The 13491-nt window shown below is 43.1% G+C and overlaps 1 protein-coding gene across 1 annotated transcript in view; it reads right to left on the bottom strand.

Moving 5' to 3' along the window:
• LOC308102831 (kinesin-like protein KIF26B) overlaps positions 1–13133 on the bottom strand; it is a gene marked incomplete at both ends in the record, with an annotated part of 35382 nt that extends 22249 nt beyond the window's left edge. The window contains 6 exons of the mRNA XM_080452685.1: positions 591–800; positions 5573–5819; positions 6338–6453; positions 8242–8766; positions 12529–12864; positions 13074–13133. Coding sequence (XP_080308811.1) covers positions 591–800; positions 5573–5819; positions 6338–6453; positions 8242–8766; positions 12529–12864; positions 13074–13133 — 1494 coding nt within the window. The remainder of the gene's footprint in view (positions 1–590; positions 801–5572; positions 5820–6337; positions 6454–8241; positions 8767–12528; positions 12865–13073) is intronic.
• Between the last annotated feature and the right edge of the window lie 358 nt (positions 13134–13491).

The raw sequence follows: 13491 nt of genomic DNA, 5'->3' as shown, positions 1-13491 counted from the left end.
GCCCAAAATTAGATGCTTAAGCATGTGTCAAAATGAGTCCTGAATGGAATTTAGATTGTTCTATTTTCATATGATATGAGGCAACCTCCCCTTCGTATCATGTATTGTACCCTGGTTATACAGTTGATTTGATCAGCTGAGGTTTGTCAGATACTGTAGGTCTGAGGCCTATGCTACTGTAGTGGTAAAGCAAAAACTCTGTCTACAAACCCAGTTTCCCTTATGAGGCAATGAGGGAAACTCAATTTAAAACAAACAGAAACAGACACAGATTCTAATATTGACATGGCTTCCCTCTGCAATCTGTAGCTATGGATAGTAAGTCACTAAGTGTGCAGTTTATAAACAAAGCACCAATGCTGTGCTAATGTGAGTTTAGCAGCATCAGCTGAGCTGTGTGGTTCACTGTGATTGGCCTAGTTTTGTGGGGACTGTGATTGGTGTAGCAGCATCAACTGATGCTGTTACACCACGCCACATTTGTGGGGACATACAAATGGTCTACTTTTGTGGGGGAGTACATTACATATGATCAACCCTGTTATACATGGCTTGCCCCTTGGGTGTCATGTCATCATAATAACACTGACCTGACTAGACTCTGGTGGGTAGGTGGTATCGAAGGTGTAGGTCTTAAGGTGAGCTTTTCCCTCGCTGCCTTGTGTCTGCGTAGCGCGTGGTTGAATGCTGGAGGCTGGGTCCATCACAGTGACTTTTCTTCTGGAGGGGTCCACTCGGCAAACAGATGGCTGGGACGGCCCGGCAGACGGAGAAGGACATATCCTCAGCACCACCTTGACCTATAGAATAGAGGGAAATGGGATATAACAGTGTTAAAATGGATCATATAAACTGGTAACTGCCTAGTATAACAGCTTTTGTCCAATGAATGTGCTCAAGGACACCTCAGTTGGAGTTGCCAAATTAAAAGGGTGTTTCTCATTCAGAGTGTTTCTCATTCACCTCCTCATTCATTTACTGAAATTGTCGTTCATTTCCCCCTGCCAGTCCAGGGATACGAACAAACGTTTGAGCAAATCTTCCAGTCGCCAGCTAACTTCTCTCATATTACAGATGATACCACCACTTAATGCTAGAAGAGAATAGGAAGTGTTGAGATTGTTTTGTTGGTCACAAAGTAGAAGCTGCTCTGTAACATTTTAAACTCTGATAAGACAACAAGGTTCAAATCATTTATACAAATCAGCAACGTTTTTTACCCATCTTAGGAGACCTCATATCCCCAAAAAACATAAGAATATAGGGATGTATGTAAAAAAGGCCACAAATTCTTTAAGGTATTGTTTGAAGCTGGCCCCCTGAAATGACAGCTTTCTGCTTCTATTTACAGTATACGCCATTCCCTTTGAAATACGCTTATCAAAATAAGGGATTTAGCTCAGGAGCTGCGGAAGAGATTTTTTGACATCTCTGTGGGAGAGAACAAAGTGAAACTGCCAGACTGCTGCTCAGATGAGGGCAATGTAAGCCAAGGTGCACTTTGAAGTGACAAATAACACTTAAGGGAACACGGCTGAAAAGGAGAAACCTTTGCAGAAAATCTGTAGGTCAAACTCGATTATGGTTGTGTATATGTTTAAAATAAATAATGTAGTCAAAAGCGTAAGCACTGTTGGTGAGCTAAAAGTTGTTTTGTAATGGGTGTAACATGGAGAACAAGGCTGCGAGGCTGAATGTTTGCTTCCTTGTCATCTTTAATGTCAATTTAACATTATTACACCATGAATGGGTGAACATTAACAAAGACTAATGTTGTTATTGCAATATGTGAACACATTTCTGTTGACTACTCAGTAGGAAAATGATATAGTACAGACACATCCGCTTAGAACTACGTACACATTGTATATTTCCTGTCCCATTTCCGTGGATCATGATGTTAATTCCTAAATATAACCTTGTTCTCAGCCTTGGTGATTTAAGGGCTTTGAGGTCTTAAGCTTTAGTTGGATACTTTGGAACCTGAACAGCCACTTAACATAGCTCGGCAGAATCTCCAGGCAGCCTACTGTATATCACACAGAATATAATAGGCCATGATAAGATTCATGAGTCCATTAGAAATAATAAAAGCCCCCAATGAGACAACCCCCATACAAGTTTTATAATTTTTTTCTATGATTATTTTCATAGTATTTCTGCCTTGTTCATGAAACATAACCACACAAAGCTCCCCTTGTTTGTGATGTTTCAACACAAAAGGGTATTTCTCAGGCAAATGCATGTGTGTGAGGAAAACCTTTCAACCCAAAATGGGATGTTTGATGTTGCAAATAAACTAAAGTGAGCTTTAATACCAGGGTGCAGATAATTATGTTATCTCACCCTTTCATGAACTCGTTTGTTTTTATCCAGCACATGGCCAACAGTGCTTTAGGATGTGGACATGATTATCTTTTAAGCTCTATTTCTTTTCTTATGGGGTGGTGGGGGTGGGGCATTTTTATGCTTTATTTGAGATAGGTCAGTGTAGCGAAACAGGAAATCAAGAGCAGAGAGAGAGAGGAGAGACATGCGAAACAAGACAGGGTCGGTTCGAACCCGGGACCTTGCGCTCACAAGGAGCATATGGCCTGTTCACTAACTGGCCCTTTACGGAGCTTTCACACAGGACGTGCATATAGTAGGCGGTGAGTGCCATTGATATCAATGGAGAGTCGCTGGCTCTCTGCTCGCACTGACCATAGAAGCAAGCTGAGCTGCAAGCTGGCTGCTGCCTATGCGCATCCTGTGTTAAGCTCTATTTCTGCCTTGTTCTCAGAAACTGTGGTATTATATACCCACAAAAACTCATTTCCGATCATGTTTCAGAAATTACAAATTTGTTTTTACGACAACTTGGAACCATTGGAATACATTTTCACAAATATATTTCATTGAAAGCTGAAAGAATACGCACATTTCTTGTTGAGGTGCTAGGTTGGAGTTTGATTATAAGAAAAGGATATTACCTGCACACTCATATGCTCCAATGTAAGATTTATTGACAACATTTCGAGCCTTAGGTCTTCAGACAAACGTTTGACCTGACGCTGAGGCTCGAAATATTGCCAATTAATCTAACATGGGAGCATATGAGTGTGCGGGTTATATTCTTTTCTACACATATATTTCATACACATAAATCCATAAATATAGTCCAATGCGTAGGGTCAAATATGCTGCATTGATTGTTGCAAGTGTTTTTATCTATATTGTATCCTGAACGGGTCACATTAAATTTCATTGTACAGTGTGCAATGACAAATAAATCTATCCTATTCTAAAATATATATGGCCATTTTGGTATATTTGACCATGTCAGGATTTATTTATTATTTTTTTGGGTTGATGTGTAATGGAATTGTACCAGACAGACAATAAGCATTCAACATTAAAGCAGGTAAATGCTGAGGGGGGTAAATCTGCAATTGACCAGAAAGATGCATTCAAGGCCAATTCCTGTAGAGTATACCACCAGAGAATAAAGGCATTTTGCCTGTTGTTGTGTTGTTGTCCTACAGTGGTGACAAGACAAGACAAATTTGGGGAGGAATGAGGGAACTGAAAATATTGTAGGCTCCACATAACACTGCACTGCAAAATTGTGCATACAGTAGTTCTTTGGCATTTCAATCTTATGCTCTTTGTCAGAACAAACAATTGAATAAGAAGGGAACTGGCCATTGCAGCAAATCCCAGGAGATGGGCTCAATCACACAATGTGAGTAACATTGTATGCTTTAGCAAACTAACCAACCACACAGGCACAAACCCAGTCAAAGTACGCTGAGACACCAGACACCCAGTCAAAAGTGGTTTGGTTGAAGGCATGCAGGACTGCATTATGTCACGATGACCTCATCCTCCATCGATGATTTTCAAAGCATAAGAGCCATGCTCCGTCTGCAGCATGATGAAGCCCGGTGTCAGTGAAGGCTTCATAATATTCACTCCTCACACTTGAAAAGTGGGAGCCACTAACCCTATTGAACATGTGTCAAGTTCTATAGTATCTATGGGAGTTGCATTATTTAAAAAGCCATTTACAAAAGGAGAGAGTCCGCCTTGGCTTTCATACATACTGTAAATACATACATACATACCGTACATGCACAAACAGACAAAAACCCACAGAGGCATGAGAGCACACACACACACACACACACACACACACACACACACACACACACACACACACACACACACACACACACACACACACACACACACACACACGCACGCTGCTGAGTGCTTAGGAAGGTGCGGCCGGCAGAGACAGTCTATCTGAGCCGTTATCTGTAACCTTAGACCAAGCACATCAGTCCATCTACGAGACGACGGTAGGGCAGGCAGCCATATTGATCTCCCCACCTTCCCCTGGGGAGGAGTCGGGAGGGGGCAAGATGGAGGCATTAACGCCGCATTACTTCATGAGGGGGAAGTGATACAGGATCTCCTCAGAAGGACTGCGATCTTGTATTTCTGCTCCATGGGCTGTAGAAACACGTCCGAAAAGGTGTTTGTGGCTGAGGTTTCTGGTATACTAACACTGTCATGTAGTTTGTATTTGTGTCTTATGGTTTATGGCATATCCTAATGCGTGGTTTATTCTCAGCCAGTAAGTCACGACACAAAAGCCGCTTGTCTGACAGGGTCATCACGGCCATTGAACAGCTTTAACCACTTAAAGCCTAAACTGTACAGTATACTGCACTTCATTGACTGGGGTCCCCCAGGGGTCTATCCTTGGCTTACAACCTGAGCTTGTAGAACGACACATGGATTCAAATGGTCAAATTAGGATTAATGTGTTATTCACTAATGCACTGGGTCCTGACTTTGTGCTAAATGTGGGTGTATGTGTGAAACCATCTAAAACAGGGGTCTTCAACAGGGGGTCCAGGACCCCTAGGGGGTCCTCAGAGATACTGCAGGGGGGGCCGCCAAATCTGTGTGTGATAGGGACTTTATTCTTTTATTTTTTGACATTAACCAATTGAACCCTTGCATCCCTATTCTGGTGGGAACATTACACAGAGTGGTCTGTGTGATCTGTGTGATCACGAGAGGTTTGGTGTACAGGGAAAAAGAGTGGACCAAGTACAGAGCCAAGGGTCAAGTTTACAAAGTATTGAGGGTTTAAGTAGTTAAATGTCTGAAAAAACACATTTAACATGAATCCAATATGTAGTGGAGTCGATGCTTCATCTCTCTCTGATCTAAGAGTAATCCGCAGGTCTGTTACAGTATGTATAGTCCTACCTTGTGAAGTCCTATCATATACACGAGGAGCGGTCAACACCATCAAATGACTGTGGTCGTCAGTGTAGTATTAGCAATAGAAATACATTAGAGGCACATTAAGCATGACTTATACTTTATACTAGCAAAATGTGAGCTTGTAGATCTGCAAATTTGTGTGTGTGACGCTGTTGTATGACGGAGCATAAATTAAGCATTAGAGACACTTCTGCAGAAGATGTAATGACTCTTAGAAGTATATGATAAAAATGGGGTTTTAACTCAATGAAAGAAAATGGTATGTACTGGTAGGCATGCAGAACATTACTGTGCTCTGACTGCTTAGTTCCGAAATGATACTGCTGCGTTTTAGAGGAGGAGCAGCCAAGCGGTCATGGTCTACCTTGGCAACGTTGGGCGAGTCTTTGGTTCTGGCTGCAGCCTGGAGGAGGCAGGAAGGGACTGGAGGAGGGCTCTTTTGGATAATTCCCATGAAGCAGGTAGGGGGCCGACTTGGACATGGGTCAGAACCCAGGCCTTTCCTCCTGGTGGACAGGTTCAATTTCTGGGCTGCCCTGCAGGAGGAGGAGAGAAGGTTCGGAGGTGGTGTTAAACGTTCATCCCACAGCACCAGTTCTGCTTACCTAAAGTGCCCCACTGGGCACTTAAGCTCTATTCAGATATGAAAAGTTGCCATAAATCAAAGAATTACGATAGAAGGCATAAGTCATTGTAAGAGATTTGCTCCACTTTGAGACGTCTACCGTTTAAGACATACATTTTACACACATACAGCACAGCACATGTACAAAATGTGCGTTGGCTTAATGGTAAAACGTAATTGTGACCAGCTCTGCTGAAATTGGTGTGGAAACACATTTTGTGTTTGCATTGGTGGAAAAAAGAGATTTTTAGGTTTCTAATTATCTCATTCATGTACAGTACTTCAAATATTCAGAGAGTCGGATCAAATTACATTACTGATTGCCACCAAGCTCTGCTTCTGATACAAAACAGCATCTGCAATAGCCTCAACAATCGTTAGTTAATTAAGTTCACAATACACAACACAAGATGACACTTTATTACTCACTTGGCCAAAAAGGACATGGCAGCAGAGTTGGCAATGGTAGCTACTCTAGAGATGTGGGCAAGCTTTGGGCTGCTGTGTAAACTGCTAGCCTCATCTTGACCATCATCGTCTGTAGTCTGCAAGAAGAGAAAGCTCATCAAAGCTCTGGAACTAAATGCTGTACAACACCCTTGCCAAAAGGGTAATGTAATATCACAAAGGAATCATTTAAAGAACATGAGATCAGTGTGTTTGTGATTCCATGTACGGTATTTGGGTTGAGAGCACATTGTGTTCAATCTATACACACATGATCAGTCATGTTGCGTCTCTCACTGGCTAAATTTGGAGAGTGAGGAATGGTTTGTGATGACTCGATTGTCTGAGATGAAGACGTGACTCAGATGTGCAGAGGCCTAGTGAACATCACTGCTTCTTACCTAACACAGGCACGCAGGCAGAAAGGCACACACACACACACACACACGCGCGCACGCGCACACACACACACACACACACACACACACACACACACACACACACACACACACACACACACACACACACACACACACACACACACACACACACACACACACACACAATTGTGCATGCCACAGTCAACTTTTTAAGTCTAAGATACTTTCAAACGGTGTTGAGCCCAGACAGTGTGTGTGTGAGTGTGTGTGTGTACGACGTGTCTGCGTGTACAAATTTAATTTTAAGCAACTTTTTAGATTGGCTCATGACCTATTCCGCCTGTATCTACCGCTGCTCACAATGATGTCACCAACGCTCGCCGCGAGCCAAAGAGACAGCCAGCATCTTGGTCCCTAAGGGCCCCGCCCCTTCTGAACTCCACATCTCATCTGCCCCTTTTGTAGAGCAAGATAACGCTGTCAGCTCTGTTCGTCCCCCCGCCAAAGAAAACATCCATCCATGAAAATGCCAATTAGTGCCATAGAAGAGACCTAAGGGGCAGTCCTGCGCGAGGGAGATCAAGAGTGGGAATGTGGAGAGTTGAGCTAACCGCCACATCCCATCATACAGTATGTTCAGACAGAACCTGTCTTGTCTTCTCTTTTTCTTTCTCTCTCTCTCTCTCTCTCTCTCTCTCTCTCTCTCTCTCTCTCTCTCTCTCTCTCTCTCACTCGGTCGGTCGGTCGCTTACTCACTCTCTCTCTCTCTCTCTCTCTCTCACTCGGTCGGTCGCTTACTCAACCTCATGGGACTCACTGCCCTAAACCCCCCCCCCCCCCCCCACAGTGTCCCCCTCTACTCCCTCCACTCCCATCCTCACCCTTGCTCCTCTCCCCTCTCTCCCCCCCCCCCTCTCTCTCTCTCTCTCTCTCTCTCTCTCTCTCTCTCTCTCTCTCTCTCTCTCTCTCTCTCTCTCTCTCTCTCTCTCTCTCTCTCTCTCTCTCTCTCTCTCTCTCTCTCTCTCTCTCTCTCTCTTTCTCCCCTGCCATTCAAGATCACACTGCTCTCCCTCATCCTCTACCTTTCCATTTTTCAGTCGATGACTTGGTTGGGTTTGAGCACGGGGTGTGTGTTATAGGGAGGGTGGTCTGAATTTGGATTCTGCTTTCCAGCACCGTTAATGCATATTTCACAGGCTGTCCTGTTAAATATGAAGCCCCATCCCCCCCTATCGATCACAAATGCTTTTTGACTGGCTAGCTTTTATGACAGGGATAAATCATGACCCAATTCCCTTCCATTAGCGATAGCACTTTTAAACGACCATCCTAGGACGTAGGACCTAAATACGGTCTGACCGGACCACTATGAATCATTGCCTCGCTGACACGTGTACCCGTAAAGACGTACTTTACCCCGATAGCTCATTAAAACGGGGATGTACACTGGGAAAGGGGGGTGTTGTTATGTGTGATCTAGTGCCAAGAGGAGGCTTTTAGCTCTACCTGATGATAGGCGTAGATGGGGTGGACACCATTACTGCTGGTCAATGACAGAGATTTAGATGCAGATGCGACCAGCTGCTGCTGCTCCTCCACCCAGCGGCCCATATCAGGGTTGGGGAGCTTAGGTCCCCGTCTTCTGGGGGTCTGGGGTGTCCTCTGAGGAGTCCTGGGGCTTCGCGGGCTGTGGGGACTGCAGGTCTGACTGCGTGGTTGAGAGTTCACCAGTGCAGCCATCGTGGCAGTAGCCTCTCTCAGAGCATTTGTTTCATTTAATTTGTGCAGCGTCCCAGTGGTGGCGGTGGTGTGGTTGGACCCAGAGGGAGTCTTGATGGGTGACTGACTGGCCCACTTGGCATGCTCCCTCGTCAGCGCCACGTGGATGGCCTCCCGTTTCAGCTGGCTCTGATGGGCGCCACAGGAGCCACACGTCCCCTGGTCCCCGTCCCGTTCCCTGGGGTCCCCCGTAGACCGACTGCTGTGGACCCTGAGGTTGTCGTTGAGAAACGTAGACACGGCACTCGAGTCCTATGGAATTTGACAGTAAGGGGTCATAAATTATGCACACTTTGCATTTACTAAATGGAAAACGGTCCTGGTAGCCAAGTGTTGGGAGTTAGAGTAGTCATGGGTGATCACTCATACATATAGCGCAAGTCTAAATATTGAGGCAACGTGGTGATAAAACAAAAATACTATGGCCGTGTATCACCTTTGACAACCATGGATTTTAGAAATAAATTCTTGGAAACATCTCATCACATATAATACCTCCCCACACATGCCTCTTTTCAACCTCTGCTCATGGTGGGTTTCCTGGGTATATGCAAGCTCTATTTTAGCATTGCTTTATGTTCATAGCTACACATGTTCACACCTTGGGCTTCCTACAATACAGCCACATTCTCCTGAACATGGTGTCTTGCTGAAGGCCACTGCAGCAGTAGCAGTCGAGGGAGAAAAGTTTGGCACTTTCACCACAGAGAGTAGGTGATCTACAAGCTCACAATGTGTCGCATTCCGAGTGTTTTTGCTGTGCAGGTGAAGAGCAGGTAATATAGATAATGGCTACAACTATGTTACACACGCCATCCGGAAGATACATTCTCAGAGTCTCATGACCACATTTGCACAGAACTGATTGACTGTCTGGCAGATGTGATTGTCAGTTCTGTGACTGTGCACAGAACTGATTATTCTGGCCATCGCTCTAGTCAGCCTCAACTCTTGACCAGTGGTGTGTTCTAGGTCTTTTCGGAGGGCATACGATATTCTCGACATGCGCGTGGTGGTGGTTACACTCGCGCATTGGTCAATGGATGAAATGGTTAGTAGAGGGGCTATGCTTTTTTTCAAACAAATCTGCACGTCATACTACGTATATAGCTAACACGGTAGAACACACCACTGCTCTTGACACTCCCACAGTGTGGAATGACCTCCTTCCAGCACTGCAGAGTCACTGCAGACATTGTACTTTTGTAAGTCCCACTTGATAAAGGCAAATCTATAATTCAGCAAATGTTGCTCAACAATTCTAAACAGAATCATGCATGGTCCACCAACACTTTGGAGTTTGAATAAATAGTTAACTTACTACACTTCTGAGCACAACAACGGAGCTAATGCCTTGTGTCCTTTGAATGGCCTGCCCTAAACCACTTAAGCACTATTCTATATTTCATCATACTATGGTGTCACTCAGTGAAAAAAGTCAAATTACAATCTCACAACACGTAGCATCGTTTCGCCAATAATAACATGCCTAAAATAGGAATGCCAGGTTGAAAGTACTTGTTATGTATGTTTTGATAGACAAAGGCTATAGTGTGTGCTTGTCCACAAAAGCAAAGAATGTTATTTAGATGACATGTTGTTTAGACAGATGCTATGTTTACCTGGTATCCTAGTTACTTTGCAGCACTTAATTGTTTTATTTGCAATATTTTATTTTATTTTATTTTATTTTAGGCAAATGGGAATAATAGCCAAGTCAGACTATAATATCCAGTTAGCAAATCATATGGTTCACTGCAGCTCAACAACAGTCAATGAGAGAGGTGGACAGGAGGTGTCTATGAACTACATTTGAAGGCCTGAAGACCATGCACTTGACCATTTACCTTATCATTTGTTGACTTGGGCTCATACCACTTACTTAAGAGTGTCTGCAAATTTACAAAATTATGACAGTGTCGCATCTCTTCCCCTGACACCAATCAACTACTAGTACACTACTCACTCACTCTCTCAATCAATTTACCACTTACGTCTGATTTATACTTCATCGTACAACGCTGCTGTGTGGTGAAAATAACCGATCGGCGCGTTGTGACTCGTCTGCTATTTTCAGGGGGAAAAACATCATAATGACACGCCAAGTTGAAAGTTTCCCATCAATCCCTCCATCTTCTCCACACCATCATCCCTTCTCCCCTTCTCCTCAACCCTGTCCTATATTTCCCATTTCCTCTCCATCCGTGCATTCCTCTATTCTCACCTGTCCCTGTTCGTCCATGCGTCCACTTCATCCCTCCAATTTCTATCCATACCTCCATCTATCCTCATCCATCTCTTCATCCCCTCCCCTCCTTCCATCCCTACGTCCACTGTGCAAGCACTGTGCCGGTGTGCCCAATCATCCACATTCCCCGCCTAGGGGGAGCACTTTCTGAGTCCTGTATGTAAATCTGAGCCGGCTGTCACTGACCAAATCATAAAAAAATATATATATTTTGGAGGACATTCTCCAGTGAGTTAACAAAAACATACTCATGTGACATTTGTTTCACCACCCACTACCCTCTTACCTCCACTGCATTATGACAAAGCATAAATGCATAGAAAGAAAGTTTAGGTAGGCTATCTTGCATTCCAGTTCAAGGAATGAAAATAGAAAAAAGAAGAAATAAAATGAATAATGTTACATTTGAATGGATAATGTGTCATTTGAATATAGCCTATGAATGACAAAATAACAAAAAAAAAATGATATTAAATTAAATTACACATTTCAGGAAATGTAGTCTATATATTTTTCTATAAAAAAAACGAATCAAATGTGCCAGGCCTATATAGTGTATCATCTTAATCCTGTAAGTTCATAGATGTGATTACAGAGCTACTGCATGCTTTTGAGAAACAATGCCCAGATCAATAAACCAGCAAGTAGCAAGCAAGCTTATCAGATTTCTAGCAAATGGGTATAGCCTACATCTGTGGTTATAAGATACAGTATGGCCTCTTCTCAGTCCTCATGGCATATACCGCCTTAGTGGCTTGAGGTCACTCTCTAAAAAAAAAACACTATTCCCGCTGTATGTAGCCTATCCCCCATCAATGGGACAAAAATAAATATTGTCTATCTCTCTGCCCCTGTGGAGAGGACAGACACACTAGGGATGCCTTGATGAAATATTCATGCCCATTTGAAACCACTCACACAGGAATGGCAGTGGTTTACTTCGCTGATTTGATGGATGATCGTGGTGACAGATGAAGGATGCTGGGAAGTATAGACCGGCACCCCCCCCCTTCATATGAGCATCAATATACACATTTTCAAAAAACATCCATATAGAATACAATATTGGGTTTGAGGGCCTATAGCCTGTATTCAAAACGTTTTGGCATTGTTCACTAATACATTACCATTGCGTTATTTCCCCCCACTCCCTTTGGCGAATAACTGTGGATAAATTAAAATAGGTCAATGTTTGTTTTTTGTTTGTTTTTTAAGTTAGCCTATATATGGGAGGCTTTCTGACCTTTTTTCCCATTCTTTTCTTTTGCCTATAAATGAGCAGCATTACTTTAGCATCAATTACTTTACTTAAGTAAAAATGTTAGGTATTTTTTACTTTACTGAAGTATTTCCAATTTTCAGTACTTTTACTAATTACTTACTCCACTACAATTATTTGAAAGCTTTAGTTATAGTTACTTTGTAGATTCTGATTATTATTACAAAACATACAGTAACCACTTCAGCCCTATATACATTTCGGCTATTTGAAAGTAGCCGATCTACAAGCTCACAATGCGTCACATGGCATGCATTGTGAGCTTGTAGATCTGCTATTTTTAAAAGATTTTTCTACATTTTCGACATTTTAGAAAATGGGTACTTTTGAAATGGGATATTCTGCATAATGACTAATTTCTGCATGGTACTTTTGTACTTTTTACTTGTACTTGTAGTATTTCTACATACAGTATGTATTTTTTATTTAAGTAATAAAATGTGAGTACTTTTTCCACCACTGGTATATAGCAATCCTAAGATCTTACCTTAGAGGAGAAGTGATGGTGAATGGCCAGGCTGAGTGCTTGCTTCTTCAGGGCAACCAGAGTGGCAGAGCATCTCTCACAGCAGGTTGGAACTTTTCTGTCAGAGTCAGACCACCAAAACCCTTTATTCTCCGACATATCAGGTGCGGTGTCCATGATATTACTGAGCTGGTCATCCACAGATTCAGCCCATTGGACCTTGGGGATCTTAGATGATGGGACACTGTTTATCCGGCACAGGGTGCCGGCACCATCAGGAGAGGGGCGCTCCGCGGGACCTTGATCCTCCAAACAAAGCCCGGCGGTGGGTTTGCAATAATGTGGCACTACTGCGCTCTGAGGAATATGCAAACGATATTCTATAAAGAAGGAAGCCAGTGGGGTGTAATATGACAACGGGAAATAAGAAATCAAGTGACGTGAACAACTGTTATAAACCACACCCAATGTTTATTCTTCTAATAAATCAACAATGTTTTTTTTTTTTTATATAAAGCTGGCTATAGCTTGAGCTTTAATCAAATGTTAAACAAAGTGTGACTTACCCAATATCTGTCTCTCTCGGTGGTAGAATATTTGATCCCATTCCGAGTGAGAGAATCCATGGTAGTGTGTAGCCTAATCTGTTTAATGTAGGGAATCCAAACTAAGGTTCACTTTTATTAAATGTAGTTAAAGTCCGCCTCTCCTAAAGCACATAATCCACTGTCTGCCCAGTGCCCACAGGTAGTAACAGACATTACATACATGAGAAGAAGTGTGTCACTGTCACCAGACCAGCCGTGGTCAGGATGAGCGCACATTGTGGAGAGGAGAGGGAGGGAGCGCTCTAGTCTACTTCACTGATTGAATTAAACTGTGCATGTATCCACATTCATCCACAGGGTGGCAGTAAACTGCGATTAAAAGCGAAAGTAGAAATTATTAGGGGTTATGCATCATAATGCTTATGCTAACTATGTT

The sequence above is a fragment of the Gymnoscopelus braueri genome (genome assembly GCF_963280865.1).
Source record: "Gymnoscopelus braueri genome assembly, chromosome: 16".
Taxonomy (NCBI): Eukaryota; Metazoa; Chordata; class Actinopteri; order Myctophiformes; family Myctophidae; genus Gymnoscopelus; species Gymnoscopelus braueri.
This window is presented reverse-complemented; position numbering and strand designations above follow the sequence as displayed.